The 27,339-nt window shown below is 33.2% G+C and overlaps 1 protein-coding gene across 16 annotated transcripts in view; it reads left to right on the top strand.

The window, feature by feature from the left end:
- The window catches only part of by (focal adhesion protein tensin), a 572,440-nt gene that overhangs the window by 466,132 nt on the left and 78,969 nt on the right, over positions 1 to 27,339 (top strand). For all 16 annotated transcript variants that reach the window (XM_074132644.1, XM_074132635.1, XM_074132643.1 and 13 more), the window contains 3 exons: positions 8,551 to 8,832; positions 18,136 to 18,314; positions 20,219 to 20,419. In XM_074132644.1, coding sequence (XP_073988745.1) covers positions 8,551 to 8,832; positions 18,136 to 18,314; positions 20,219 to 20,419 — 662 coding nt within the window. The remainder of the gene's footprint in view (positions 1 to 8,550; positions 8,833 to 18,135; positions 18,315 to 20,218; positions 20,420 to 27,339) is intronic.

Below are 27,339 nucleotides of genomic sequence, written 5' to 3'. Positions count from 1 at the left end.
AAAGATTGTAACAATGAGCTGAGGAGTGGTTTGTTAATGATACACTTAACAGTTAAAGTAGATTGTGTTTAGGATGATTGATAATTGTATGTTTACTTTGTCAGCTGATTTTTCTTCTACTTCTTATGTTCTTAGTTTTTTTTTTATAGATTGGTGTTGTTCTTCGAAATGAAGTTATTATTTAACCATCACATTTATCATGTCGATTCTTTTTTTTTTAAATATATGTATGTCTCAATACACTGCTCCTGAGTAAAGCTTTGCTGGTCTGTGCTGGGATTCTTCTACGTCTACGATTAATCCCTGCTTAGCTTTTGATTGGGATTTCTAATATAAAGTATTCCTTCAGTTTCTTTCCTCAAATCTCTCACTGCATCCTGTCTCGACCACCTATCACTATATCCTCTTGACGTGTGGTCACTCTAATGATGTCAATTCTCTGTACGTGCCCAAACGTCTAATTATTTTATTATATTTTTTTGTAGCCAGTTAGGTCCTTTCTTTGTTCATCTATTTCTTCTCTCCTGGTGTCATTTCTTACTTTATTAGTAACTATGAGGGAGCAATCGGTAAGTTATCTATCTGAACATGAAAATTAACTTACCTATGAAAACCGAGATTGCTTGTTATCAGTATTCTATTACATGATAAATCTACTCGCTTCAACACATTTATTCCTTATCTGATGCTTTCAAAATAGAATGAAACTTGCGGTTTTTAGGATTCGGAACTGTAAGCTTATTTTTACTTGTTCTATCGTTCAGTATTTCGTTCCTTGTTTGTGCGAATACTGTAGGACTGTACGGCCGCAATGTCACGATAAAGGTCACGACTTTTGGCCGTCAATTAAAACATCACGACTAATGTTTGAGATCTGATTCAATTAGAAGTTCTAATTGACAAGCGACAATACTGATTTGAACTGAACTTGATGATTTTTCAATGAGGTCATTCTGAACAGAAGTCTTCTATTATTCATTGCGTTATCTTCATATTCAGCATCTTTTAAACAATTTTATTTTTTGTCGGGGAGGGGCTCTTTCTTTCCTTTTTCAGTTCAAAGCTCCAAATTCTTCGTAGAATCAATCGCACTTGACTACACTTCTCATCTTGTCCATTTTCTGTGCTCCTACTAGGTATCTTACAAATCTAATCAAGACTCAACGTTACAAACAGTCCTCCTGAACTCTCTCTAATAACAGGAGTGCATGATTTTTCAGAGAATTCCTTTTTTTTAATGTATAAATATAGGATGGCTTCAAATTCAGATTAGAAGATGGAAAAACTCTTATGAATTTCCTTGCTAGAACGTTTCTCTGCCTTATTTGCTCTTATGACCTCCATCCGAATTTAAAATCGACCCTCCAGAACTTGAATCTCCACTTCTAAATCGTAATGTCGTGATTTCCTCACCAACAGTCAACATCTACTCCTTTTGTGCATCAGAATGGTTTCCCATCTTGATTTATTTATTTACTTTTCCTGTTTTTTTTTAATGGTTGTAGTTTTAGCTATTATTATTAATATTAAATTTTATTAAAAGGGTAACTCAAAGAACAATCGTAATTTGTAGATATGTTAATGGGAAAAAGAAAGGCGACTCTCTGTCCTTTAAGTAACTGCTTGCTGGTGCTCTTATGATTTATATTTCATATAATTCCCACGGAGCGAGGCGACTATACTGTGTGGTACTTTCTGTCTTTTTTAAACAATGTCTGCAGTCATTAGGAACGCACTGTTCCTTAACTTTAAAGGCCCATTTAAAAAGGATAACAAAAAAACCTTTATAGTTCTTACCCCTACAATTAAATAGTAATTTAGAAAGATTAATTATTCTTTGTTTTTACTTTATTTTTGTATAAGGAAGTGTTTTTTTATTAATAAAAAAAAACCAAACAAACGTATTGTTCAAAATTAAGTCAACTTATTTATGTAAAGAATATTGAGTGCATTCTTTTCACTGAATCTTTTTTAACTGTTGAGTTAAGTTTAAAAGATTGATGAGATTGCTTTACTTTATTTGGCTCGGATTTTCTTTTATTTATAATTTGAGAAAGGGTAGAAACTTTACCTGTGCTGTTTATTGCAATGGTATTCCTGAAAAACTTGAAATTTTCGAGAAAAATTCAACTTGTAACACATTTTATTAAATCTTCTATCTCAAAACCCGTATTAGATCAGAAAAATCAACAAGAAAAACTTTTTGTTAATCCAACGAAATTTAAAAAAAAAAAGCTGTCACTTGATATAAAAGATTGAAATGAGTAAATGAAGGGGAAAGGAGCCAAATGGCCAACCGATTAGTTCGGATCAGTCAAACATGCACTCCCCTCCTCCATTAACTGGAGATAACCAAAGGCTCAGAGCATATAACCAGCCAGCCAATACTCTCAAGCAAGGCCCACAAAGCGCTGGAAAATCACTTTTGTAAAAAAGCCTCCTCAATTTTTATGAACAAGAGCAGCCGGAGTACGTGGAAGCGGTGACTCTTCCCCTCACCTCAGCAAAACTACCTCCCAATGACCAATATCGACTAGACCAAAGCTGGCTCATCAAATCAATTTTAGTATTCATTAACCTGACACTCAGATAAAAGACCCCCCCTTTTACTGTTTCTTTGTTTATATTGATTTTAATTAAACTGTAATTAGTTCTAATCAAAGGGTTAACTTATATTTAAAGAAATTTATTTGATGTGCAAATATTTCCCATCATTGAACAAGTTAACTATTGTTACTGAGTACGCGCGCGTACTACCCAGTAACAATGTGATTCGATTACGCTTCACAGTTGGAAGCAGGTAGCTTTGTTACACAGCATACGCAACTAGTAGCGCGTCATGTGTAGAGCACAACCTGTGCAGCATACATGAGATAAGGCACCCCCTAATTATCTCTGTCTCTCTTTCAAAAACGACTGACAACTGAAATTAATTCAATTAGAGTAAAACCTGATATAGTCTCGCTGTTGAATTTACGATCGACCACTCTAGGCTTATGCAAGGGAGTTAAGACAGTATTCAGTATGACATGAATGGAATAATTTAGGAATTTCTCACTCATGCGACATGTTTCTCCTTCTGGTAGCTGACAGTTTTGTTTAAAAGTTAGGATTTTTATTACCTATTTAGTTTCTAAAATTTATAGCGATTTTTTATGAACCTTAATGTACTAAAATTATATTGAAAGATGCGAGTAGCCTATATTCACAGCTTTTATTAAAAGTACTTCCTTTGATATAATCGTATTTCTGGAAAAATTTCACCGTAAGATTTAAAATTGTTTTAACAGGTTGTCTAGTACCTACGTACAATCAAGTTTGCAGAAAACTTACTTGCAGAAAGCTTTATCTCAAAAACCGCCTTTTCTCTTCTTAAAGAAAGTACGGCAATCGTGCTGATATTCTATTTATAGTTTGACTAAGTAAAACTGTTTTTGATCCTACAGAGGGTAGATTTCATATGCAGCTACGAGGGACTTTACAATCCTGTGGGTTCCTGAGTACAGTATAATGCACAGATTCGCTAGAACAATCAAGTTTACACGTTCAGACACTCTAAACATATAACTCAAGACACTAACTAACATACTAAAAAGTTACCATTCTGGAAACCACTTTAACACGTTCACAGACGGCTACTGCATATGCAGTACTTTCGCTTTGTTCTAGTGGGTCACCACTGCATATGCAGTGATTATTGTATGAATCTAGTTGCAATTGCAGTAGCTGACTCTTTCGATTGCAAAATTGAGCAACATGAAACAGTACTGCTAATGCAGTTATTATTTTTTTTCTTTATTTATATATTTTTGGTGCTATTTAGTAAGATGTATCAAAAACCTCTTGTCCAATTTCATCTAACAAACCTGGAAATTGCATTTACGGAGGGTGCTCATATCAGTACCCTAGCTAAATTCAGGCCGTCCGCGAACTTGTTAAAAAGAAAATTTAACTAGTACAGCACCCTTAGCATTCATAGTCGTTTCTCATGTTTAATCTATCTACATACTCTCTTTCTTCTTATATTCTTTAATGTCAGCCATCTCATAAACTTTTAATTGCCGTTCGTTCAATACTGTATTGTGCTTCTTTTCTCTATGTGTATTCATCTGTTGCAGTTTTGGGTTGTATTTCACGTAGATGATAGCAAGAGAATTGGATAACGTTTATTTTCTTAAAATAAAGGCCGAATTTCTTTATAAAACTTCACCTTCGTTAAAGTAAACTATCCAATAGAAAAAAGTTAAATATTAGGTATTGTTAAAAATCCATTGACGCCAACGCCATCTATGTGCACCATCAAAAACTCATCCATCATTTCGTTCTAAAACACTTGCCAGGATACTTTTTAAGGGATATGAGAATAATAATTTATTTCTTGTAAATCATTTTCGTGAATCTGACAATGTCGCAAAGTTTCCCTCTTTCACTTGTACTTCAAGTTTAATAATTAACTGGATAAACCTTTGATAGGAAAATATGCAGAGTGCCTTAAAATATTGTAAAGGTCTTATTTATATTCTAAAAAATAAGAAATATATTCAGGTCTACTTGAACAATTGAATTATTAAAGGATTATGCGATAAAAAAAAAAAAGGTTAAAAAAAAGGACACTTATGGTATAGTATATTCAGTGGTAACCCATTCTTTCCCTAAGGAGTTGAGCATCTACTTCTTCCGAAAAAACTAGGACAGTACCCCCACTTGAGGATCATATTTTTATAGCAGAAGTGGCCCCTTCTGTTATTGTAAGTGGGGTTGTGTGGAATAAAAGAATAATATCGTGCAAAAGTTGTCGAATATTTTCTCACATTGTAAACATTTATTTTGTCAGTATGTGGACTATGTAAAGAATTAAGTTTTCATGTTTCAAGTGAGTTCATTTTATATATATACGAGGGTCGTTTGAAAAGTCCATGCAAAAATAAAAACTACTTAATTTTTTGGGGTAAACCTTTTTTATTTTTCAACATAGTCTCCTTTTAGGCTTATACACTTCGTCCAACGCTGCTCTAGTTTGTTGATCCCTTCCGAATAATAGGATTTGTCCAAGTCTGAAAAATAGCCATTCGTTTCTGCAATCACCACCTCGTTTGAATAAAATCTTTTTCCTGCCAGCCATTTCTTCATATTGGGGAACAAATAGTAGTCCGAGGGAGCCAAGTCTGGAGAATAGGAGGGATGTGAAACGAGTTGGAACCCTATTTCCATTAATTTTGCGACCACAACTGCTGAGGTGTGAGCTGGTGCGTTGTCGTGATGGAAAAGGACTTTTTTGTGGGCCAATCGTGGGCGTTTTTCTTGCAGCTCGGTTTTCAAACGGTCTAATAACGATGAATAATATGCACCTGTAATAGTTTTACCCTTTTCCAGATAGTCGATGAGGATTATTCCTTGCGAATCCCAAAAGACAGTCGCCATAATCTTTCCGGCCGAAGGAACGGTCTTCACCTTTTTTGGCGCAGATTCCCCCTTGGTAACCCATTGTTTAGATTGTTCTCTAGTCTCAGGAGTGTAGTGATGTATCCATGTTTCATCCACAGTGACGAAACGACGCTTAAAGTCCTGCGGATTCTTTTGGAACAGCTGCAAACCGTCCTTGCAACACTTCACACGATTTCGTTTTTGGTCAAGCGTGAGCAATCGCGGCACCCATCTTGCGGATAGCTTTGTCATGTCCAAATGTTGATGCAAAATATTATGTACCCGTTCATTCGAGATGCCCACAGCACTAGCAATCTCACGCACCTTCACTCTTCTGTCATCCATCACCATATCATGGATTTTATCAATGATTTCTGGAGTAGTAACCTCAACAGGGCGTCCAGAACGTTCAGCGTCACTTGTGCCCGTATGGCCACTCCGAAAATTTTGAAACCACTTAAAAGCGGTTCTAATCGAAGGTGCAGAGTCACCATAATCTTTATCAAGCTTCTCTTTAGTCTCCTGAAGCGTTTTGCCTTTCATAAAGTAGTGTTTAATCAACACACGAAATTCTTTTTCTTCCATTTTTTGAAAATCACTCGACTTCCTCGATTCAAACGAATGCCAAACACAAAGAAATAGACCGATCTGGCTGAAACTTGGTGTGTGTTCTTCCAAGAGATGCTACTAACTAAATATGACCTCGATACGCGCCAGTGGTGCTATCTCTCTGACTTTGCACGGACTTTTCAAACGACCCTCGTATATTCTGCTGGTGGTTGTTGGGGGGAAAGCAATATGATTGCTGCTGGAGGGTCCCTAAAAGATCACATAGATCCTAGGCGCTAAGGATTTGGCTGTTTTCACCCTTTGCAGCAATTTGTAAAACTTTCATTTTTATTTAAATTATTTTTCAAATTATGTAGCTGTGTTAGTGGAGGAACTTTTTGGCCCAAATAAATTTAAAGTAAGCACCGTTGTTTTTGCTTATGAAACCAAAATAAATCAGAAGCAAGGCAGTAATAATAAAAAAAAAAAGATCAAAGCCTAAAAAGTTAATGTAAAAACTTTTCCTAAACGACTTCCTCCTAATTTTCTTATACTTCTAATTGACTGGGAGATTGCCTCAAGTCAGTCTACTATACGGCGGTTCTTATCTTCTTCAGGACCCAAGTTTCTTTTTGTCAAATAACTGCGGAGGTCACCCATCGTTTCAGTTCAAACTTGAGATGTTTTCGAAAATTAAACCCCATTGGCTTATTTATTTATTTTTTAATAGTTTTTGTTGCACTTGATGTTTTTAATTAATTATTAAAAAGGTAGATCGTACTTCTAGACAAAATGTTTTTTTTTCCTTAATTACGATTAATTATCTGTGCTTATAAAATTTATTTGATCATATTTAATGATTCAAAAATCTGTACCATGTGCTTCTTACAGTCAGCTTTTAAAATTTAATTTCACTAACAATTTAAATACCATAAGTAAATCCATAAATTTATCCAACTGTTGGATCTTAGCTTTAATTAAATTCCTTTCCAACAATAACTCATCGGGAATGTGTTTCAGAGTATTAGAGAGAACTAGATAGAAAGATTTGCCGCGATAGCTTGTATTGTTATCTGAAATACTTGCATTTTATTTCTACTTTTCATTTTTTCTCATCTCTATGTACTTCCGTTAAACTTTGGGGGGAGGGAAACAAGGTGAAAAATAGAAATTTGTATAGCTCCCATGTTGACTTTTATTTTTCTTTTTTGTATAATATTTTCAACTAACATAATTTAATCGTTTCCTTTATAATATAATTGATATAACATGATAAGTTCTCTTTAATCTGTGCAATAAACGTTATCTAATAAAAGTTATTAATTAAATTAAACAAGTACTTTAAGCGTATGGCTGTTTGAGGCTCTCGAGCTTGAAAACAGAAAATGGGCGCATGCATGATGGTCCTGGAAGATTTTCATGGTATCCTCAAAGAACCTGTGCCATTCACGGTATAGCTAACAAAGCGTGAAGATATACAATAGCTTTAGCATTACCAGGGGAGGGGGGCGAAAGGGATGTAAAAGAAGTTCAGCCTTTTGCATAAATTTATTTACGATATTTTGCCAAAAAAGGGTGGCGACCATTCGCAACTTCGTTCTTTTGGAGGGGTCATTGATTGAGTAATACCATTAAATGTAATGGGCCTGTCTGTGGACAGGCTGTTCTTAAGTTTGGCAGAAATAAGAGGAATCAGTGTATATTGCTAAGAGTTCAACACTTTGGAGAAGAAAAACTCGCGTCTCCAGCGTTATTTTGGTGCCCCCTCCAGATTCTGAGTCTAATCAAATAGAATTAGCGGAGTGATCCAGCTCTAGAGTGCGTCAACAGATCCGATCCCTCATGGAATCTAATTTAATCTAAAGTTACTTCCAATTTTTAGATTTGTCAAATATTCGGCTATTTTTTCAGGGTTTTCAAGTAGGATTTAACGTCTAAACTACCAGAAATATTTTTTGTGAGAGTTCTACTCTTAAACCCCCCTCCCGAGAGTTTTCCAATGGTGGAGGCAAACACTCGGAGGCCCCTCTTCTCTAATTTTTTTTTAATTTATTTTTTTACTTAATTTTAATTATTACAAAAAATAGTTATTGAACATGTACGAGTATGCTGTTTAAACTAAAATTAAATTTAAAAGTGGCTGTGACAATAGGGTGCTGTGGCAGTATCACCTGATTGTAACCTGGGATGTAACCTCCAGTCATTAGTACATCTCTGCACCTTGTGTCTTTTGTCTTGATAGGGCCATTTAAGGAAGGCCCTCATTCCCAGTCAAGAAAATTTTAATATTTTACAAGAACTATTTTCCATTGGCTACACCTAGCAAAACTTAAATTCTTATACGCAGTTGAGTTGATTTGAAGAAATGGATTATTCAAGTGTGGAGATCTGGTTATTCAGTGAATTTACTTGTGTAACTTGGGTAAATTTCTCGTTATTATGAACTAATTTAGATTACGGAATTTGGGAAGCAATTCTGAAGACTGTCGTATTTTTACAGTTCTCTGACTCTGGGGTTTTTCAAAAGTTATTAATGTTTGTTTTTTGTGTTGTAATTATTCTCTTCTTTTTTTCCAGATATGTGAACTACTTTGCCGGCCTTTTAAGCGGTTCAATACGAATAAATTCTGCACCATTGTACCTGACACACGTGACCGTATTGGGAGCACCTTCTTTTGAAAGTGGAACCTGTGGATGTAGAGCTTTTATTAAAGTATACGAAGGTTTAGTGCCTGTCTATACATCGGGAATACACACCATATCCAGAGAGACCAAACAGTTCACCGTAAATGTTCAAACACCTCATGAAAGAAGAGGGCTACAGCTAAGAGGCGATATACTAATTAAGTGCTATCACAGGTGAGCTTTTTTTCGTTTAAGGATTTTAAATTAAAATTAATTCAACGAAAAAGTTTTTATTTCTCGTTTTTCTCTCAAGGTCTTACACCTTTTTAGGTTTTTTGTTCGAACGGAAATTTCCTCCCGGTAAACATAATAAAACGTTCACCCAATTGATTCTTTAAGATTCAGAGCCCCCACCTTAGATCTCCATTTCCATTTGTAGTAAGTTGCTCTTTAACACTTTTTTTTTTGTCAAGTGTTATAAAAAGTTGCCAAATCATTCCCTCCTAGAAATGAGTTTAGGGCTTTTGCAATTTCCTTTAAATTAGAGCCCTAGATCATTATGCGAGATTGTGTCTGAACTAAGGAGCTGGTTGCTGTCAGTCCTTGGTAAAAGAATAATGATGTTTTTATCTATTTCTATATTTGAGGCGGAAGTAGAGGATATGAGCATGGATTGGTAAGTGGGAGATCAATCCATAGAACCCACATCCGTGTGTCGCTGTTTTTTTTTTTTTTTTTTTTTTTTTCTTATCTGTTCATATTATCATTAATCATTTCTAAATTAATTAACATGTGATTTTAGAATCATTAATTAAAATTCAATTGAGATCTGAGATAATACGGATCTATTATTATTATGTATAACAGTTTATCCTTGAGCACAAACAATATCGTTCTTGTCGGGATCATATTTTATTCTACCTCCTTTTTTAAAAGTGTTCCTAAGGTATTGATTGCACTTCTTAATCTGTCTTGTGGAATTTATTGAAATCATTATTGTATATTCTTTGGCAAATCATATTTGAGTTTAGGTTTTTAACAGCTGTTTCCATCTCTCACGGTCACAGTCAGTACAGGGATTGTAAGGGGAAGAAGTAATTGTTGTCCCATGCCATATGGCCCAAAAAGGCCAATTAGGCAAACAAAACAAAAAAACCTTAAGTACAGCAATATTTTGTTTTGTGTTTTTCTCTCTACAATAGTTTTGCCTTTAGTACTTTTTAGTATTCGAGGGATACAAAGCATGGAACCCCTTTTCTTTTGCTGGTTATCTCAGTTATTCTTGAATTTCAAAACCTTGCATCCATTAACTAACATTAGATCCGAGCTGATTCTTGATAGTGCTATTCTCCAGCAACTGTATTGACTGTGCTGCTGATGTTATCAAGCATCTAGTGCTCTGTTGTACGAAGCGTCGAACCCCATCTCTTCTTCTGCTGTTTATCTAAGTTATTCTTAAGTTTCAAAATCTGGCATCCAGTAACTGTTAAAAAGTTTGTTCAGGGCTGAATCCTGAAGGTAAATTTTTGACCAACTATATTGACGACATGCTGCTGTTATCAACCGTTTTGAAAAGTTGTATTTTAGTTGTTTAATTTTCGATTAAAATACTTTGATATGCCACATTCTTGTGTTGACTTTTTCAGACTGACCCGATCCTTCTTTTTATTGTTCTTTCATACTGTGACAATTTTAGCACATTCTTGTGAACATTGTCAATCTTTCGCTTTTTAAAGTAAGGGTATCCTTATTACGGCTCTTATCTTCTGTTAAAGTTGAGGTGGAAATACGATTTCGTATTTGATTAAAAAAGCTTCTAACTTCTTACAGATATAGTCTTGGTGGTAAGTTAAGGAAATCACTTCATATTATTTAGTGATATCTGCAGGCAATTTTTCCGCTTGTCGGAGATAAAGCTTTAATGAGAGACTTAAACAAAAAGTTTCAACTGGAGGGATGTATGATTTTGTGGTTATTATTGAACTGAGCAAACTTTTATTCGGCATTAGTGAATCATTTACTGTGCCATAATTATATCATCGATGTTGTATTTAACACTCAACTTTTATGTATTCAAAACCCAAGTCCATTTGTAGTTTCAAAGACTTCGAATTATTGTGATGTAAAATCTGGTGGTTTTTTAAAGGAATAAAATGAGTAGATACAGGAACACTTAATCTTTATTTCCAAGTTAGAATTTCATTTAGATTTCATTCATGTGGATAAAAGCTTTCTTCTGTTTTCCTTAGAGAGATTTGTAATAGATATTTTCCTTAGAAAATATAACAAAACAGCTGAAAGAAAATTTGGACATCATTACATTTTGCGTGTCTATAGTAATTGCTTTTTAATAATCAAGGAACAATTTTTATTGTATTGTTATGGCGTGCCTTTAACAGTCTTATTTTGTAATATTTCTTTTCTTTTTTTATCGATTTTTTCCATCTGAGGGTAAAAAAATATAATAGAATTGTGTTTAATTTAGACCTTAAACAAAAATAATTGTGAAAGTAGTTCAAAGTTTAGCAGAGGAAGCGTTAGCGAGTTATATTTAAAGATTTGGTTTACTTTGAAACGACCTTATTTATTTATAGAATTAGCTTTTAAAGAAAAGGAGAAACAAAAATTAAACTTTTTTTTCTAGGGAGAGATGAAAGTTCTCTTTCGCATCGATTTTAAAGTCGAAACAATTGGCCATTGTGTACAGTTTGAAAAATAATGGTTCTTAAGTTTTTCGAGATAAAATCGGAAAGTGCTATGCTGTTCTCTTTTTAATATATCTAGACATTAATGCCATTATATTTGTAGTCTTATTGTTCAGTTATCGATTTTAAACGATTTTTTTTGCGAATTTTTATGTAATAATAATAAATCGCTGGTACTCAATTTTCTAATAAGTTAGTCGTATTGGTAATATTTTTCACGATTGTGATTATCTGCAGCCAAAATGCGAAACATTTTCTGATGTTTTTTTTGTCATAAATGGCTCCTACCAATTTCGCAAGTCCATTGGAGTACCAATGTACACTCTTGATAAAGATAAAAAGCAGAACATATTTTTATAGTAAATATTTAGCCTGATTACAAATATAACTGATTAAAAATATAATTATTTTTAATATTTACTAATATTTTTAACGACCAGTCAATTAAAAACAGGTTTTAAGTATGGTGACTAATAGAATTTCAGAAAACTGTAATGAACCCATAGCTAAAAAATTCGCTGAAGTATTAATAATGAAATAACCCTAAATAGTATAGTATTAATAATTAGTATAGTATTAATAAATAAATAGTATTTCCGGTTCTCAATTTTGAAAATTTGACTTCGCGAAGTTTCCTCTCGTTAGGGTGGAGTTAAGAGAGAGTAAAAAGTGAAATTCAAGTTAGCACCCACAGACCTTTGATGTTCCAAATTTTTATCTTATTTTGAAACTATTATTAGTATAAAACCGATACAATTTTTTGGCGACATTAAATGAAAATAAACAAAAAAATAAGTAAAGTGAAGAACTTGAGAGTAAGTTAAGTACTTTTATTTCAAAGTATTAAGTGTGCTTACTTTGTTTTCTAACTTAATTCTAAAGCCTTCTACTAAAACAGCAGCGCAGAGAAGTATAGCGTGTGGTAAGCCGGGCGCTACTTCGTTCACTTTATGCCCCCAGTTTGTAAGCTAGAGTGTATGTCTCTGTGTGACTCTTCTTCTCTCATACAAACAACACACACACACACACACACACACACAAAGTTGTTAGGAAATTTTACTAGAACATTTCTTGACACTGATGTTGGTACTTTGTTACATTTAAACTGTCTACAGTTTAGATTATATACGAACTGCCTTCAGCGCCTGTCCTTATGTCTGTTTGTCATTGTTTACGTAAATTTACTGGGTTTATGTTTTGCTGGAATTACTTATCTTGAGGAGAATTTTCTTCACAATTTTTATCTTAATTAGTTGTAAAATTAATCTTTATTTTTTTTTTGCACTTCTATTTTTTTTTTTTATAACAATTTACTTTTTCCTAGTTTATTTACTCCTCATAAGTTTATTACGGAATCATCTTGTAAATCTGCCCCTAAAAGCGATTTTTTGTACATGTATTTGGGAAAGTGAGGGTTTTTATGGTTGTTGACGTCGGTTGTTGTTGATCTGGGTGCTGTAGGATGTTTCACCTCATCTGCAGTGTAAGGGGAGTCTAAGATCAGTGGGTATTAGGGTTGCAGTGCACCCCAAAGAGGTTGTTCCGAGGCTAAGTTGTCGTTTAAGGTTGTCAGGGGGAGTTAGGAATGAGAAAGCGATGAGCTTGAGGATTTGAATGAGAGTATAAGGTACTGAAATCTACGATACGAGGTGTGTTCAAAAAGTAACGGGAATTTTCGTTTTTTGAAAAAAATATTTATTTATTCATCTACATTAATATTGTCGCCTTCAAAGTAGTCCCCTTCGCATACAATACACTTGTGCCAGCGCTTTTTCCAATCCTCGAAACACTTCTGAAACTCGATCTTTGTGATAGCTTTCAGCTCTTTCAGCGATTCGTTTTTAATGTCATCTATGCTTGTAAAACGACGGCCTTTTAATGTTCTCTTTATGTTTGGAAATAGAAAAAAGTCACATGGAGCCATGTCTGGCGAATATGGAGGCTGGGGCATCGTTAAAGTTTTGTTTTTGGCTAAAAATTCACGAACAAGCAATGAAGTGTGAGCAGGTGCATTATCGTGGTGCAAAATCCATGAATTGTTTTGCCACAAATCCGGGCGTTTTTTTCGGATTGCTTCACGCAAACGGCGTTGAACTTGTAGGTAGTACTCCTTATTGATTGTTTGACCTTGTGGCAAGAATTCATGATGCACTATGCCATTAAAATCGAAGAACACAGTGAGCATAACCTTCACATTCGACCGCACTTGTCGAGCCTTTTTCGGTCTTGGCGATCCAGAATGCCTCCACTGGGACGATTGAGCCTTAGTTTCGACATCATATCCGTAAACCCATGTTTCGTCACCTGTTATAACACGTTTCAGTAGATCCGTATCGTTGTCGACTTCATTGAGTGACTCTTGAGCAACTTCCATTCTCCGCTGTTTTTGTTCGAAATTCAACAATTTTGGAACAAATTTTGCTGCCACACGTTTCATACCCAAAACATCCGAAAAAATTTCATGGCATGAGCCAATTGATATGGCAACATCATCAGCGACTTCTCTGATTGTGATTCGGCGATCGTTCATAACCATTTCTTTCACTTTTTTCACGTTTTCATCGGTTGTTGATGTCATCTTCAACGTTTTCGCGGCCATCTTGGAAACGCTTATACCACTCGTAAATCCTTGTTTTACTCATAGCAGACTCACCATATGCCTTTATTAACATTTCACACACTTTATTTCATTTTTTACGCAAAATTTAATACAAATTCTTTGATCCATTTTTTTTAACAAACAAAAATCGCCAAGCTCGAAAAACACGTCTAACCTTAACGGCTGCCACTTAAGAAGTAAACAATGAATATTACTGAAAATTTTATTGTACTTCAGGGGCATGTGTACCAACATAATAAAAAAAAATTTTACAATCAGACTCTCCAAACCCGCGAAATTTAAAAATTCCCGTTACTTTTTGAACACACCTCGTACCTCAGTTTGTTTACTAAAAGTAGGAAAAGAAAATTAGAGTCATTGTGGATGGTTGGATTAAATGCATAGTATATAGTATTTAGTATTGTGCAAAGTACCCTACTGATTGTAGCGTCTGGATATATATAGTTAAGATTGGTACTATTGGTACGCATAAAGTAAGCGTTTTCGTAATGACAATCTAGATCTATTATCTTAAAGTCATTTTAGTTGTCTGTTAACGATTTCCTGTCTTTTAAGTCGAGTGTGGGTGTTCTTTTCTTTTCGACGTTCACCCCCCCCCCGAAGATAGCTTCGGCTCTCTGAAAATAGGGATTGAAGAGATTCGACCGTTACTTAAGAGAGTAGCTGTCATAAAATGAGAACTGTGGATTATGAAAAGTATGGGTTGGATTTAGAGTTAAATCTGTGGTTGCCACAACCTTGCATCTTCATCTTAAAAGATTGATGAAGAGAATTGTTTTTGGTTCTCGAGTTCTTGTTTCTGTTTGGAAAAATCTCTTTATCGGGGGTCTATTCCCTCTGATCTATCCCACCTTTAATTGGGAGTTGTTCGAGCTGTTGTTTTATAAATAATAATAATTTTTTTCATAATTAGAACAGAAAAAAAAAAGGAAGAATTCAATTTTTAAAACCTCACAAGGACTTTAATTCCAGTTTCTCTCCCACACGCAAAACTGATCTGTGTAGGCATACTAGTTAAAATGTGAACTCGATTAACAAAATGGCTTTCACAAATTTCTACATTCGTCCAAGAAAGATTTAAAAAAAAAAAAAAATGACCAATATTAACAAAATAATGGTAATAGAAAGCTACTGGTTAAATAGAAAACAGTTTAGTCTGTAAAACATATTAATTATACTTAAAACAAATACAAAAAATTCAAGATAATATGCATTTTTTAAAAAAAGAAGAGAAATGAGCAGTGTTTAAGATCACTTATTATAAGATAAGTTATATTTTCACCTCTCCTCTATAACGGTTCTTTATTATAAGATGTAGGCTGGCTCGCTTGCAGCTAACTTCCTACGCAACACCTTGCCGATCTTTTAAAAAAGAGCCCACGTTCAACCCGATGGTCGAGATTCCTCGAGTAGGAAATTCTTTGTGGTGCATTTTTTTTTTACTTTTTAAACTCTAGTCCAATTATATCAAGTTGATAAGCACAAATAATTTTATTCAATTTCTTTTCTGCCTCTGCCTCTTTCTTGGCACATTCTTTCGCATAAAAAATATAATAAAATTATTTGTGCCAACATTAATAAATTTTCATTTAATTACATTTGACATAATTTTTTCTTAAAAAGGAAAGACATCTTGTTCGAAGATACATCTAACAAGTATCTCGTAAACCCTATTCCTCTTTCGTATAATTGCAGAAATTTCCTCTTCTTTTTTCTTTTTTTTCCAACTTTTTTAACTTTTTGATGAAGAACAAAAATGTTGCAATAAACTCGCATTTATTTTATTTTAAAAATTCTTGTTACCCTGGGGAACCATTATAGTACACCGCATTCTTTTTCGCAATACTTTTTCCTCCATCTATTATTTCATATTACTTGATTTGATCGCTTGATTGATCTTGATTAAAAGATACACACATGTGAAATACAATGCATTTGTGGTTTGTTTTAGGCTGTGTTCAAGTTTTTTTTGCTGTGCACCACCCAATTTCAGCATTTTAATTTTATATACTTCTTTAGTTAATTACAAGGCTAATTTTATTTTATTTTTTTAATACCATATAATTTAATGTGTAGACATAAATAAAAAAGATAACTTCTTTTATTTTTAAAGGTTCAAGTATACAACTTTTTATTTTAGTCTATTTATTTTTAAACGAAACAATATATATTTCGTCAAATATCTTGAATGAAAACATTTATTTATTGCTTTAAATGAACATTGTTCATATGCCAATTCCCGAAATCCCTTCTTTCCACCTTATCCTATCGTTCTAATTCCCTCGCGGCCATTGCTTCCTCTACCCATGCCTTTCTCGGATGCCTCCTCTTCTTCTGCTTCTCACGTTCTTCAGGTATGTAGTCTATTATTCATTTAAGCCACCTATTTGTTCATCGCCGAATTTCCACGTTAGTAACCCTCTGCGACCATAGACATCTCCACAGCTCCGTTTCTAAAAGTCCATCTCCGTTGCAATGACTTTTTCCAACTTTGTACAGACCTCGCATACATGTAGAGCCGTGTCCAGCATAAAAGAGTGGTAGATATATTTTTTTTTTTTTTATCAGTACTGATTGCCTTGCTTAAAATATAAGAATTCAGAACGCTAATCATTCTTTTTCCTTGATTTATTTTCACCAATCATGTTATCTTATTATTAAAAATTCTCAATTTAAAGAAAATTCAATCATATAAACTGTTATTGTTAAGAGAAATTCTGAGACTCGGGTTTTTTTCCCCTTCCCTGCAATGCACAGTTTTGGAAAAACATATCTTTGAGCAATCGAGACCAAAAATCGTCTGTAATGGCTCCATTAAGCATCAGTATTAGTAAATAGAATGATGGCAAAAGCGTAGTGTGTGAGTATGCGAGTTTATTTAATTAATAATTAAATTTGTAACAAATAAAAATAAATTCCATTATTAAAAATAGGTTCCAAATACTTCTACATTATTAAAAATATATATTACAAATTTATGTAAAAAATAATTTATGCTTTAATTGGATAATAAGGAGATAATTTAGCTAAATTACATGTATAGATACATGAGTTTTATTTTTTTATTTTATAACTAATAAACAGCAAAAATAAAATTTTATTTTATACATGACATACTATCTGAATAATTTTCATAATTTTTTATTACATTATTTTCTTATACATATTAATATAATGATAGTCATGAAAACTGAACACTTCACTTTTATTGATAATTTTTTCCATAAAACTATAAAATACTTAAGTTTTCTGTTATTGAATTTTAAATTCTCCTAACAAAACTGGATTATTTTATTGATTTAAGGTCAACTCGGTGATTAAAAAAAATAAGAACATATTTATTTATAAAACAAATCTCTCATAGTTAATGGCATTATTTTATTTTCTGTTAGTTAATTGAATGCAGCTTGTTAATTAATATCTTGTAGATTATTCGTCGGACAGGTCTTCCCCCCGGACTTATACATCCAACATCTAGGGTTCAAAATAAAATAGATTAATTGGTTGTATAGTTTTCGGATACAATATTCTGTTCTGTCCATGGCTGGTCTTTACATTCCTTCAAATTCTGACTTTTAAAATGCAAATAAGTGGCGTAAAAATAAGCATATACTACCAGTATGTGATGTAAAATTGTTTCTCCTAGTTATCTTAGTGGAATTCTATTCCTCCAGCACACCTTGTGCACCTTATCTTACGCTTATTTTTGGAAAAGTAAGTCCCATTATATGAGGCTTAAATTGCCTTACGGGTAAGGATTCTCTGTAGACTGCTATGGCCATCAAAAGACTTGCTACACATCCCTTACTGAGTCCACTAGGAACTCGCAGATGAATATTAAATAGGATCGCAAAGCACACTAATCCCAACCATATATATATACTAAGTACTAACTCCACAATCATTCGCGGCATTAATAAACTCTCCATTTTATGTATTTCAACATTTAATTTCACACATAATATCTCTTTCGTCACATTTGTGCCCAAAAACTTGTACTTTACACTTCAAGCCCAGATCCCACTCAAAACCCTTTTTTTTCAAGCTCTTGCCTACTATTCCCTCCCAGGAAATACCCACCAACATGTAAAGCGCCCTTTAATACAATAATGGCAATCTTTACTTAAAACACATGTTTCAAGCAAAATATATTTCATTTTTAATAATATTCCAACTTAATGTAACCAAACTTTTTTTTTTTTTTGCTTGCAGACATTACTGTACAGAAGAGAGTGGCGGAACAAGATCTAGCTCACCATTGGGCAGTAGCGTGGCAAGTGGAGAACCACCATTACAAAGGGAGTTAATTTTTGCCTGCCAATTTCATACTTGCGCTGTCACCGATTATACCCTCAGTTTCACCAGACAGGAACTTGACGGAGCTTGTTGTGGTAATTTTTTTTTGTAGTAGTAGTTTTTGTAACTTTTCTTTTTATACCCGCTTTTACGTGAAATATCTACTTTTAGTAAAAAAAACCTAAGCACCATCATTTTACTTACATCGGGTTGCATTAAGAAGTAAATGCATGGGCTTGCGCTTAATTCTAATTTGGTTTAAGCAATCGTCAACGTTTTCTGTATCAAGTTTACTTTATAAGAGTGGTCGTTTTGAGCAAGATCGTTGGAAACTACGTACTATGGAAATTCGTAAAATGTTTCAGGATTTTCCTGTATTTTAAAGATTTTACATCTTACTGTTCCAATCATCTTTTAATGTACTTATTGATCATTTACTTATCAACTAAACATTTTCCGAGGGAAAAGCATTTTTCTTTAGTTCTAAATTTCTAACAATCCAGTAAAGTTCTTTAGTTTTCACTAAATAAATTCCTTAAAAAAAAAAGAAACTCAGTTTGGCTTAAATTATTTTTTTTTAATCAGAATTATTTTGAATTTTATTTGAATATTTTAAGAAAATTCCGTGTCAGTTTAAAAGGATTTGTATTGATTCGTTACTACATGCATAGAGTTACCTCTTATCTAACCCTTGTTTGCTAAGAATTAGAGTTTATTTAGATTTTTATTTCTAAAAATATCTTTACTTTTTACCAGAGGCTAAAATAAAATATAATTTTAAAGAAATGCTGTAGAATATTTGGAAAACTCTTCTTAACCAAAACAAAACCAAAAAAAGAATCCTATAAGGAAATTCTATCCCTGCAGCTAAATGTTAAACGGTTTGTGTCAAGAACAGTCTGACTACAATATGAATAACTACAGAACTTACAAGAACTCTTATGTATTTATAAATAAAGTTTTACCTTTAAGGTACATATCCGTGAATTTTGTTTAAACTAAAAAAAAAACTGTATAATTTAAATGTAACTCCCAGCTGTCACTCAAAACCTAAGCAGTGGTAAAATCTTTAATATAACTTAGATTATATATTATTATAGTATTTATCAAATTTAAATTTATAATACCACCAAATACGCCTTGTCAGTTTGTATTGTGTAATATACTCAGTACAAATGATTACTGACATACAGAACTATATTTAGCGTATCATTTAGACGTATATCTTGTATAATTTTTTTTTCTACTGTAAGTATTATATTTGCGTTATTTCTGATATGATTGAATTGCATTATTTACGTTATTAAAATTGGTGCTTTACCCGCAGTTTTATCACGAAAAGTTACTCCCAGAATGGACCAGTTCAGTCGGAAGTTTTTGTTTATTTCACATAAATAAAACTGTACTTTTATGAATATCATACGCTCACAGCCACTCACTCCCTCAAACTCGAGTTCCATTAAAGAATTTGAAACAAAAGTAAAACCGGTTACGTTAGGATCAGAAATTAGTTTCAAACTCAAATTTTAAGCCTTTCATTTAACCGGATAGTATGTAAAAGGTACAAATAAACAAATATAAATAACGAAAACCTTTTAGTGCTATTTTGTAGAAAATAAATATGAAATACTGAAATATCCTTATCGGGGTCATTCTAATGAAAACTTGTAACAGCAGAACCTACCACCATAAGATTAGGATCTGTACTTAATCACTCCAAATTAAATGTCAAGAAAATTTGCTTTAAATTATTAGCCGTAAATGTCAATAATAATATTAAGTTTTTCTCTTTTCAGATAAGTAGATAAGCAAAAATAAAAAGTACAGCCTAACAATGTAGTTGGTCCCCGCTTATTAACCAGCAGAGTTGCTGCGCTTTTAGTAACATAATAACATTTTCTTTTATTTAATGATCACTAGAAAAGCTAAAACTTTTAATGAAAATGGGAAATCAGTACATTAATTGATACTTAATACTATACTAATTAACCATTTCCAGATCTTAGGTTTCCATTGGATGGTGCTGTCGAATTACATTTCGCTGGCCGTGCAGATGGAGGCAGAATCAATCCACCAGCACCAACGCCCGCAGTACCAGTCGATCTAACACCAGATCCGGTTACTAGATGGGATTCATATGAACATCTTGACCATCCACCACCACTTAGTCCAGATTCTGATCTTACTGAGGATAACAATGGTGAGTTTAGAAGCAGTTAAACTGCATCATTAATCACTCTTAGGAGATTTTGGTAGTATATATTGATAGTATTGTATATATATGTCTTATTTATCTATAATTGATTTAAGGAAAACTTTTGATCAGTTACGTTTTAAGTTAATTCTGCAATCCACAGTCACTGATTTTAGCTCTGGTGATGAGTAAAATGAATATTAATATCAGATTTAGGTAGGAACAGCTTCGTTGAAGGATAGTAGTTTGTACGTGACTAAAGGATTTTTAGTAGGACAATTCGTCGGTAATCCAGATTAGAATGCTCAATTATTCTGCAGAGTACTCCAGATCTTAGTTCAACTTATACATCGGAAAGATTTGATAGAGAAAAGTCAAAATAGGTATTTATTTTTTTTAAAATTTGATTTGACATTAACACACTAAAACGCTTAAGCCTTGTACTTCACAAGAACAGTGTAGATCGATCACTTGTCGAAGAATAAAGCTGGAGGAAGAATTTAAACAAATCATTCGACATTTTAGAAAAGATAGATTGTAAAAATTTACGGTTTATTTTAGTTTTAACCCTTTTCCAAACCAATTAAAAGTTAGTAGGGAAACTTTTACGGATTGTTTTTGTTTTCTTTTTTAATCTTTTTATTTACATTGTGATTCCATTATTTTTCTAAGCGTGGTTTCACATTACAGTGAACAATTATATAGATAGCCCATTTTAACGATTCACTCGTGTGTGTTTATTCATTTTTTTTTTTTTTTTTTTGTATCGTTCTGTGCAATCTGATTTTGAATTCAATTTTCCATGTCTGAATTTCTCTGCAAACAGTTACGAGAAGTTCATTTTTTTTAAAAAATGTTAGGGTGAAGGTTTAGTTTAAATTTCTATATCCGAAGGTGTATCATTTTTGTAACATTTCCTATTTTACCCGCTTTAATGCTATTGTAATTACAATTTTTAGGTGTTGAAGGTATTTCTAAGTTAAGAAAATAGTTTTTACCGTGGTTTTCAAATGAATCTTGTTCTGAAAAACATAGATGCTGCTAATTCTTTTTTTTCTGCCAATATATCTACAGTTTTTAAACCGTTATTATTGGTTAACTATCCAATCTAATTTTAGGAAGATTCTTTTCAATTCCGTTCATGTTGAATTTTTGTTTCACAACTCCGAGATAAGTTTCCATCTTGTGTCTCATTGAATAAAAAAAACATCTTTGACCAAAGTAATATTAGTTAATTGACCGACCATCCACGATATCGGATCGGTAGTTGGACGTAAAGTTTCTCCTTAAAAAATTGGGCATTACTTTACTTTTTTAAATAAATGGATTTCTTTTTGGCAAAATGCACATTCTTTTATGAATACTTGGAAGTTATAAATTTCCTTATGAAGGAAAGATTTTTGATCTGGCAGGAAATCCGGTACCAAGTAGTTGGCAAAGTTCCAAAGTGTTGTTTAAAGGCTCACTTTTAATCTTCTTTAGCCTAAAAATCCATATTTGTGGAAAATCGCAAGTAGCACTGCATAGATTTATTATTTAATAACTATATCCATCTTTCAGATATAGTTATGAATTTACTTTTTTTTACGAGTAATTAAGGTATTGATAATAAACAAAGTTTGAAGAAGAATGTCCAGTGATTTTTTTCTTCTTTTCCGAATAGTCATCTGGGTTTTATTTTCTGAGTTTTCTGGGAAAAGCTCGTGACGCTTTTCATTTTAATATGAGCTATAGTCTGCAAAATAATAGCATTTTTCTAATTTTATGAGGGTGAGATTTCTAAAGAATTTGTGCTTTTATGACTCTGTACACATTCCTCACAAGAAGGATGAAGGTATGGGCAGTTTAAGGAAATAGACAATTGTTAACAATTGTCTAAAGAGGAAATCACGTAAATTTTTCCACCAGATTTCATTTCTTTATACATTTTCTTCAAATTAATTAAAATCATCTATCTTTACGTTTCATCTCATCCATTCTTTATAGTTGTTTTTCCATTTTAAGGGAATTAAAATGAGTAAAAAGTAGGAAAGGTTTAAAGGAAATGTAAGAAAAATATAAACACAAAAGATAATTGGCTTTTAGAACCATTTCGCTGAAGTTAACAGATTATTGGTAATAATAAGCGATGCATTAAGGAAAATTGGCTGACCTAGTCAGACAGAGTGGGTGGGCCGGGCTCCCTTTCCTTCGTTGGGTTTCCTACTCGCCCCTCCCCACTCTGGACTTGTTATGTTGCTTACAGGCTAACAGCAAGCCTAATTAAAAGGGCGGATCTTTCTCTCTAAACACCGTACCTAGAGCTAGCTACCTTACCTACCTTTCGGCTACCTGAGATTTTTTGGCAGGCTCCAATGTACCATGACTACCACCACCACAGCTGGAGCTGGCCTTATACCCACCCACGGAAGTAATCATGATGACGACCTTGAATTCCGTAAGACCCACGCACGCCTTTTTGGCACCATCAAATCGCCTCCGTATGCTGCACTAAATACACACACCTAAATAACCTGTTCATTCATTAAATATAAACCCTATTAACAAGATTACCACTACTACAGAGATCTCTTTCCGAAGCTGGACACCTACATACACACTCTCTCTTTAAAGTAGCTTGCTATTTTATTTCACTTCCTTTTTCAAATAATTCATCTCCTTTATTATTCATTAAAACTAAGACTCCATTATCGCCAAAAAAGAAAAAATGTTCTTGGATTGTTTTTATTTACATTTGCCGGTTGCATGTATATGCATGCATAACCATTTGGCGTTTTACAATTGTCCTTTTGTAGTTCTCAAAATAAAAAAACAACTGCGTGACCACTCATTTATTCATTAAGAAAGCCATGGGCTGCTGTTTATTATTGCCGTTGTTGAATGATGATGGGAATACTGGAAAGATGAACCCGTCTGAATGCAGACGGAGCTGCTAGTCGAGCCTTTTAGTTCTCTCTTCTGCCCGACGACCGTCATTCCCGCCCCCCCAGTTCTGCACCTCCTACTGGGGCATCCTTTGTCTCGTATTCACTCAGCCAGCAGCAAGCATACCCGTTTTATTCATTGCCAGCTCTATTGTGATAAGGTTGCCGCCTCTGCTCTGGTAGACAACAGTGACTTCACTGGAGAGAGAGAACTAAAGCTACTTCAACGGTACATCTCTACGCCCGTCATCATACTAAAAACCCCCGCCGCTCCCATATCTCTCACTCGAACATACCCACGTACATGTTCACGTACCCACCGAGTTCATATGGCTTGCACCGTACTATACACTTGATGGCATCCCTTTTAAAAGCTTGCTCCCGCCTTTTGTCTAATACGGCTTTGTGCTTATTTTGTGAAAATATTTTATTTTCTCCACTCTCTTTTTTACATTTATTACGGAAAAAATTCATTTGTTCTTTCATTTTATTAGATTACAATTTTTATCTTTATAGTTTTTATCTCTTGTTATTACTATAGTCGCTTACCTTTTGCACAAGCAAAAGAAGAAGGGAGAGAGGAAGTTATTGCAATTGTGGCAGATTTTCTATTGAATTTTGGTTTTTACCGGAAGCGGATATATTTGTCTGTGGTCATTCAATATTTCTCTTATATTTCTGCCAAATAGGCTTTATTATTATAAGTTTTTAGCCCAAATCAAAATATTGGGAGTGCTGAGTTTTCTGTATAGATTTTACTTTTACTTTTTTCACTTTTATAGAAAACCCTTCCAACGATTTTCTTTAGCCTTGCAACACTGATTGGGATTCATGTAGTTTTCTAAAAACTTCTATCTCTGAAACGTTTTCCCGGAAGTCTTCATTTCTGGGAAAGAATCGTTTGGCATCTTTAAAATGCCGTTTTTGTGTAATGTAAATTCAAAATTCAACTTTAAAAAAGGAAGGGGCTAGTGGGAATTATTGAAGGTTTTATTATTCTTTTTTTAAAATTTGAATCAGTTCAGTTTTGTAGGGAGTAGTTAGGGTAAACGACCCTCTTAAGGGATGTGTCTTTTATTTGTGTAGTTATAGCAATAGCAACTAATATAGATTTAAGTTTGATACTAAAATATCGATGATTTTTACCGACGTAGATTAATCCGTTTTGGGTAGAGATTTCGACTTTACTTAATTTACCATCTTGCAGACTTGTTTCTAAAATTCTTAGTTTATGGAGAATAATAACTTATTCCAAAGATTTCTTTTCCGTCTACTCACAATCAGATAAAACTTAATTCTTTGTTTGCTTTTTTTTTTCAATTCTTTTAAATTATTTTTTAAGGAGGGTTTCTTGGTCAACACGCTACCTTCAAAAGTGATTTGATTATGGTGCATTGTTATTAAAAATTGTAAACACATTTAATAATTAAAAAAAAAAGAAAGACTAATAAATAATAAAATAATTATCAGTCATCATCTATTTTTAATGACTGCTAATTACTAGTATGAAATATAATCCCTTCAAGCGAGGTTAACCACTTTTTTTATTATATGACAGCTATCCATTCTGATTAACTTGAATTTATGTTTGGTGTTGATGATGCTTCGTGTTTTTCTCCCCTTTAAGTTTATTATTTATTTACTTACTTCAGCAGCCCATTTTAATAAGCAAATTTATACGCAGTTATTTGTAGAAAGTAATGTAATCAATATGGAAAAAAGAAAATAGGCGCCATTTTTAGTTATTAATTTAATTTATGTTCTCCACGTAATGTGTTATTGACGTATCAAGGTAATAAATATGGCTTAAGGCAATGTTTTAATTTTAATGAATTAGAACATTCATTTAATGATTTCCATAAACTATGGCTGACGAAGAATATATAATTTATTAAAAAACTTGTTTCTGGTTTCCCAGATGTCTTCATGGTTTCCTGTCACGATAAATCTTTTTATCCTTTCGACATCGCTGAGCCCGGCATAATATCTCTTTTCCAATTCTACTAATCCTAAGTTCCTGATCGATTAGAATTAGAATCGTGAGAAGGGTTATAAAGCCCAAACTGATCTCCACCTAAATAATAATAAAAAAACTATAGTAAAACACCCTTCGATTGTTCTTCGCATTATAACTTTGGGCGAGTGCAATATTGAGTTATTAAGAGTTGGTGATTAAATGCGTTTTATGATGAGCAAGAGTTGGTCTGTGATACTCTAATCACTTAACTAATAAGTAGGTTCATAATGTGTGTTTGGTTGGGAGTTGCATTAAATATTGTTTGTTTTGTTAAGCTGAGTCTTCCGCAGCTTTGAAGGAGTTGTTAGTCTCTCTAATGCACTTCCGGTACTTCCTGTCACAGTAATTCTTCTCATTGATGACTGAGTAGTAGAATTGGAACAAAAAGATTTGATGGTAAAATAACAGTTGTGGTCTCAAAGCAATTTTTAAGACTATCTTTTGATAGTGACCTTAAGTGAATTCTATTGCCTTCAAATTGTCGGAATCCTTATCATTCTTTTTATCTCTTGTGTTTTTTTAAATTTATAAAAATTAAAATAAAAAAGGTTCGCTTTAAAAATGTTTACACCGAACAGATTTTCAATTTTCGTTAAGAGTTTTTTGTGATTCCCAAATCAAATTCGAACTTTATGCAAATCGATTAAAGGTGCCCTTTTTTTCTTGAGCACAAATGATCAATATCAAGGCTATTTTATTTTACCTGAATTACGATAAGAGTAAAAAACATATGGATGTTCTCACCAGATTTTGTTTTTCTTATTTAAACTGTCTACAAAGATCAATATCTGGTTCAACTTATGGACAATTTTTTTGTTTATAACATATTCTGTTGAGAGTTATACGTATCTGAAGTCCTGTTGAAAGCCGCCATCATGGTAGTGTCTCATAAATTATTCAGGAAGTATTCCTCGTAAGGTGCTATAGAAATATTCTCTATTCGTCCCAGTTTTATAGTTCACTATGGAGAACAGTCTTTTTCCAGCTAAATGGAACTTTCCTTTTGGCAAATTCTATAATTTACATAAGCCAATAAAATACATTTTTAAAAAAATACTTATTGGGGGCTTGAAATGCGTCAATCAAATTGATCATGGTAGGTTTTCATTGCATACTGTCGGCTTCCCGAGAGTATTTCTTCGTTACTGTCCCATCACCGGATAGTGAGCTGAAAGCAGCTGCTAAAAAGAAAAAAAATATAAAGGCCAACAGCTGGATTCGAACCTGGGATCTTCGCGTAGTAATGTCCCATCACCGGATAGTGAGCTGAAAGCAGCTGCTAAAAGACAAAAGATATAAAGGCCAACAGCTGGATTCGAACCTGGGATCTTCGCGTAGTAATCTTCCGATATTAGGATTGTCAACGCTAAGTTAGTGTTATGATTCTGAGACAAAACTTCAAAACGTTTTTAGCTTCTTCATAATAAAAACTAGTGTTTCCGGGAACAACTCAATTTCGGAAATTGGAGACTAGCGTAAATACTACTAGCACTTACCAGGTGTAAATGAAAGTAATTAAAACTCTATCAAAATTATTGGTTTACGCAATCAATCATCTAACTCCCTCATCTCTTATTATGTATTGATTATTACTAAATGACGCAATAAGTTAAGTGTAACGCGTGCGTGTACATTATCACGTATTTACAATTGAATGACTACACATTTTTTACTATTTTCTTTTGTCATTTATATTCTCAAGAAATCTGTAAGAAGATTCACATATGTGCAAGAAAAATTAGATTTAACCTAGAACTGTATTTAAAATTTCAATAATTTTTATTTTTCAGTAGGATTTATAGTTAATATATCGTCCAGAATATAATCTATTCTGAGATAACGAGATATTTTACAGTGAAAAATCGTGAATTTCATCATTTTCCTAGGTGAAAAGCTTGGAAGGAGGACCATTACAAAACTGTTAATTTATGCCTGCATAGGTTCCTGTTGTTAACAAATTCAGTTTTGAACTTTTCGTCTTAAAA

The sequence above is a fragment of the Rhodnius prolixus genome, unplaced genomic scaffold (assembly GCF_049639745.1).
Source record: "Rhodnius prolixus isolate KJV_2025 unplaced genomic scaffold, Rpr scaffold_4, whole genome shotgun sequence".
Lineage (NCBI taxonomy): Eukaryota > Metazoa > Arthropoda > Insecta > Hemiptera > Reduviidae > Rhodnius > Rhodnius prolixus.
Note: the sequence above shows the minus strand (reverse complement) of the source record. Positions and strands in the feature narration are given on the sequence as shown.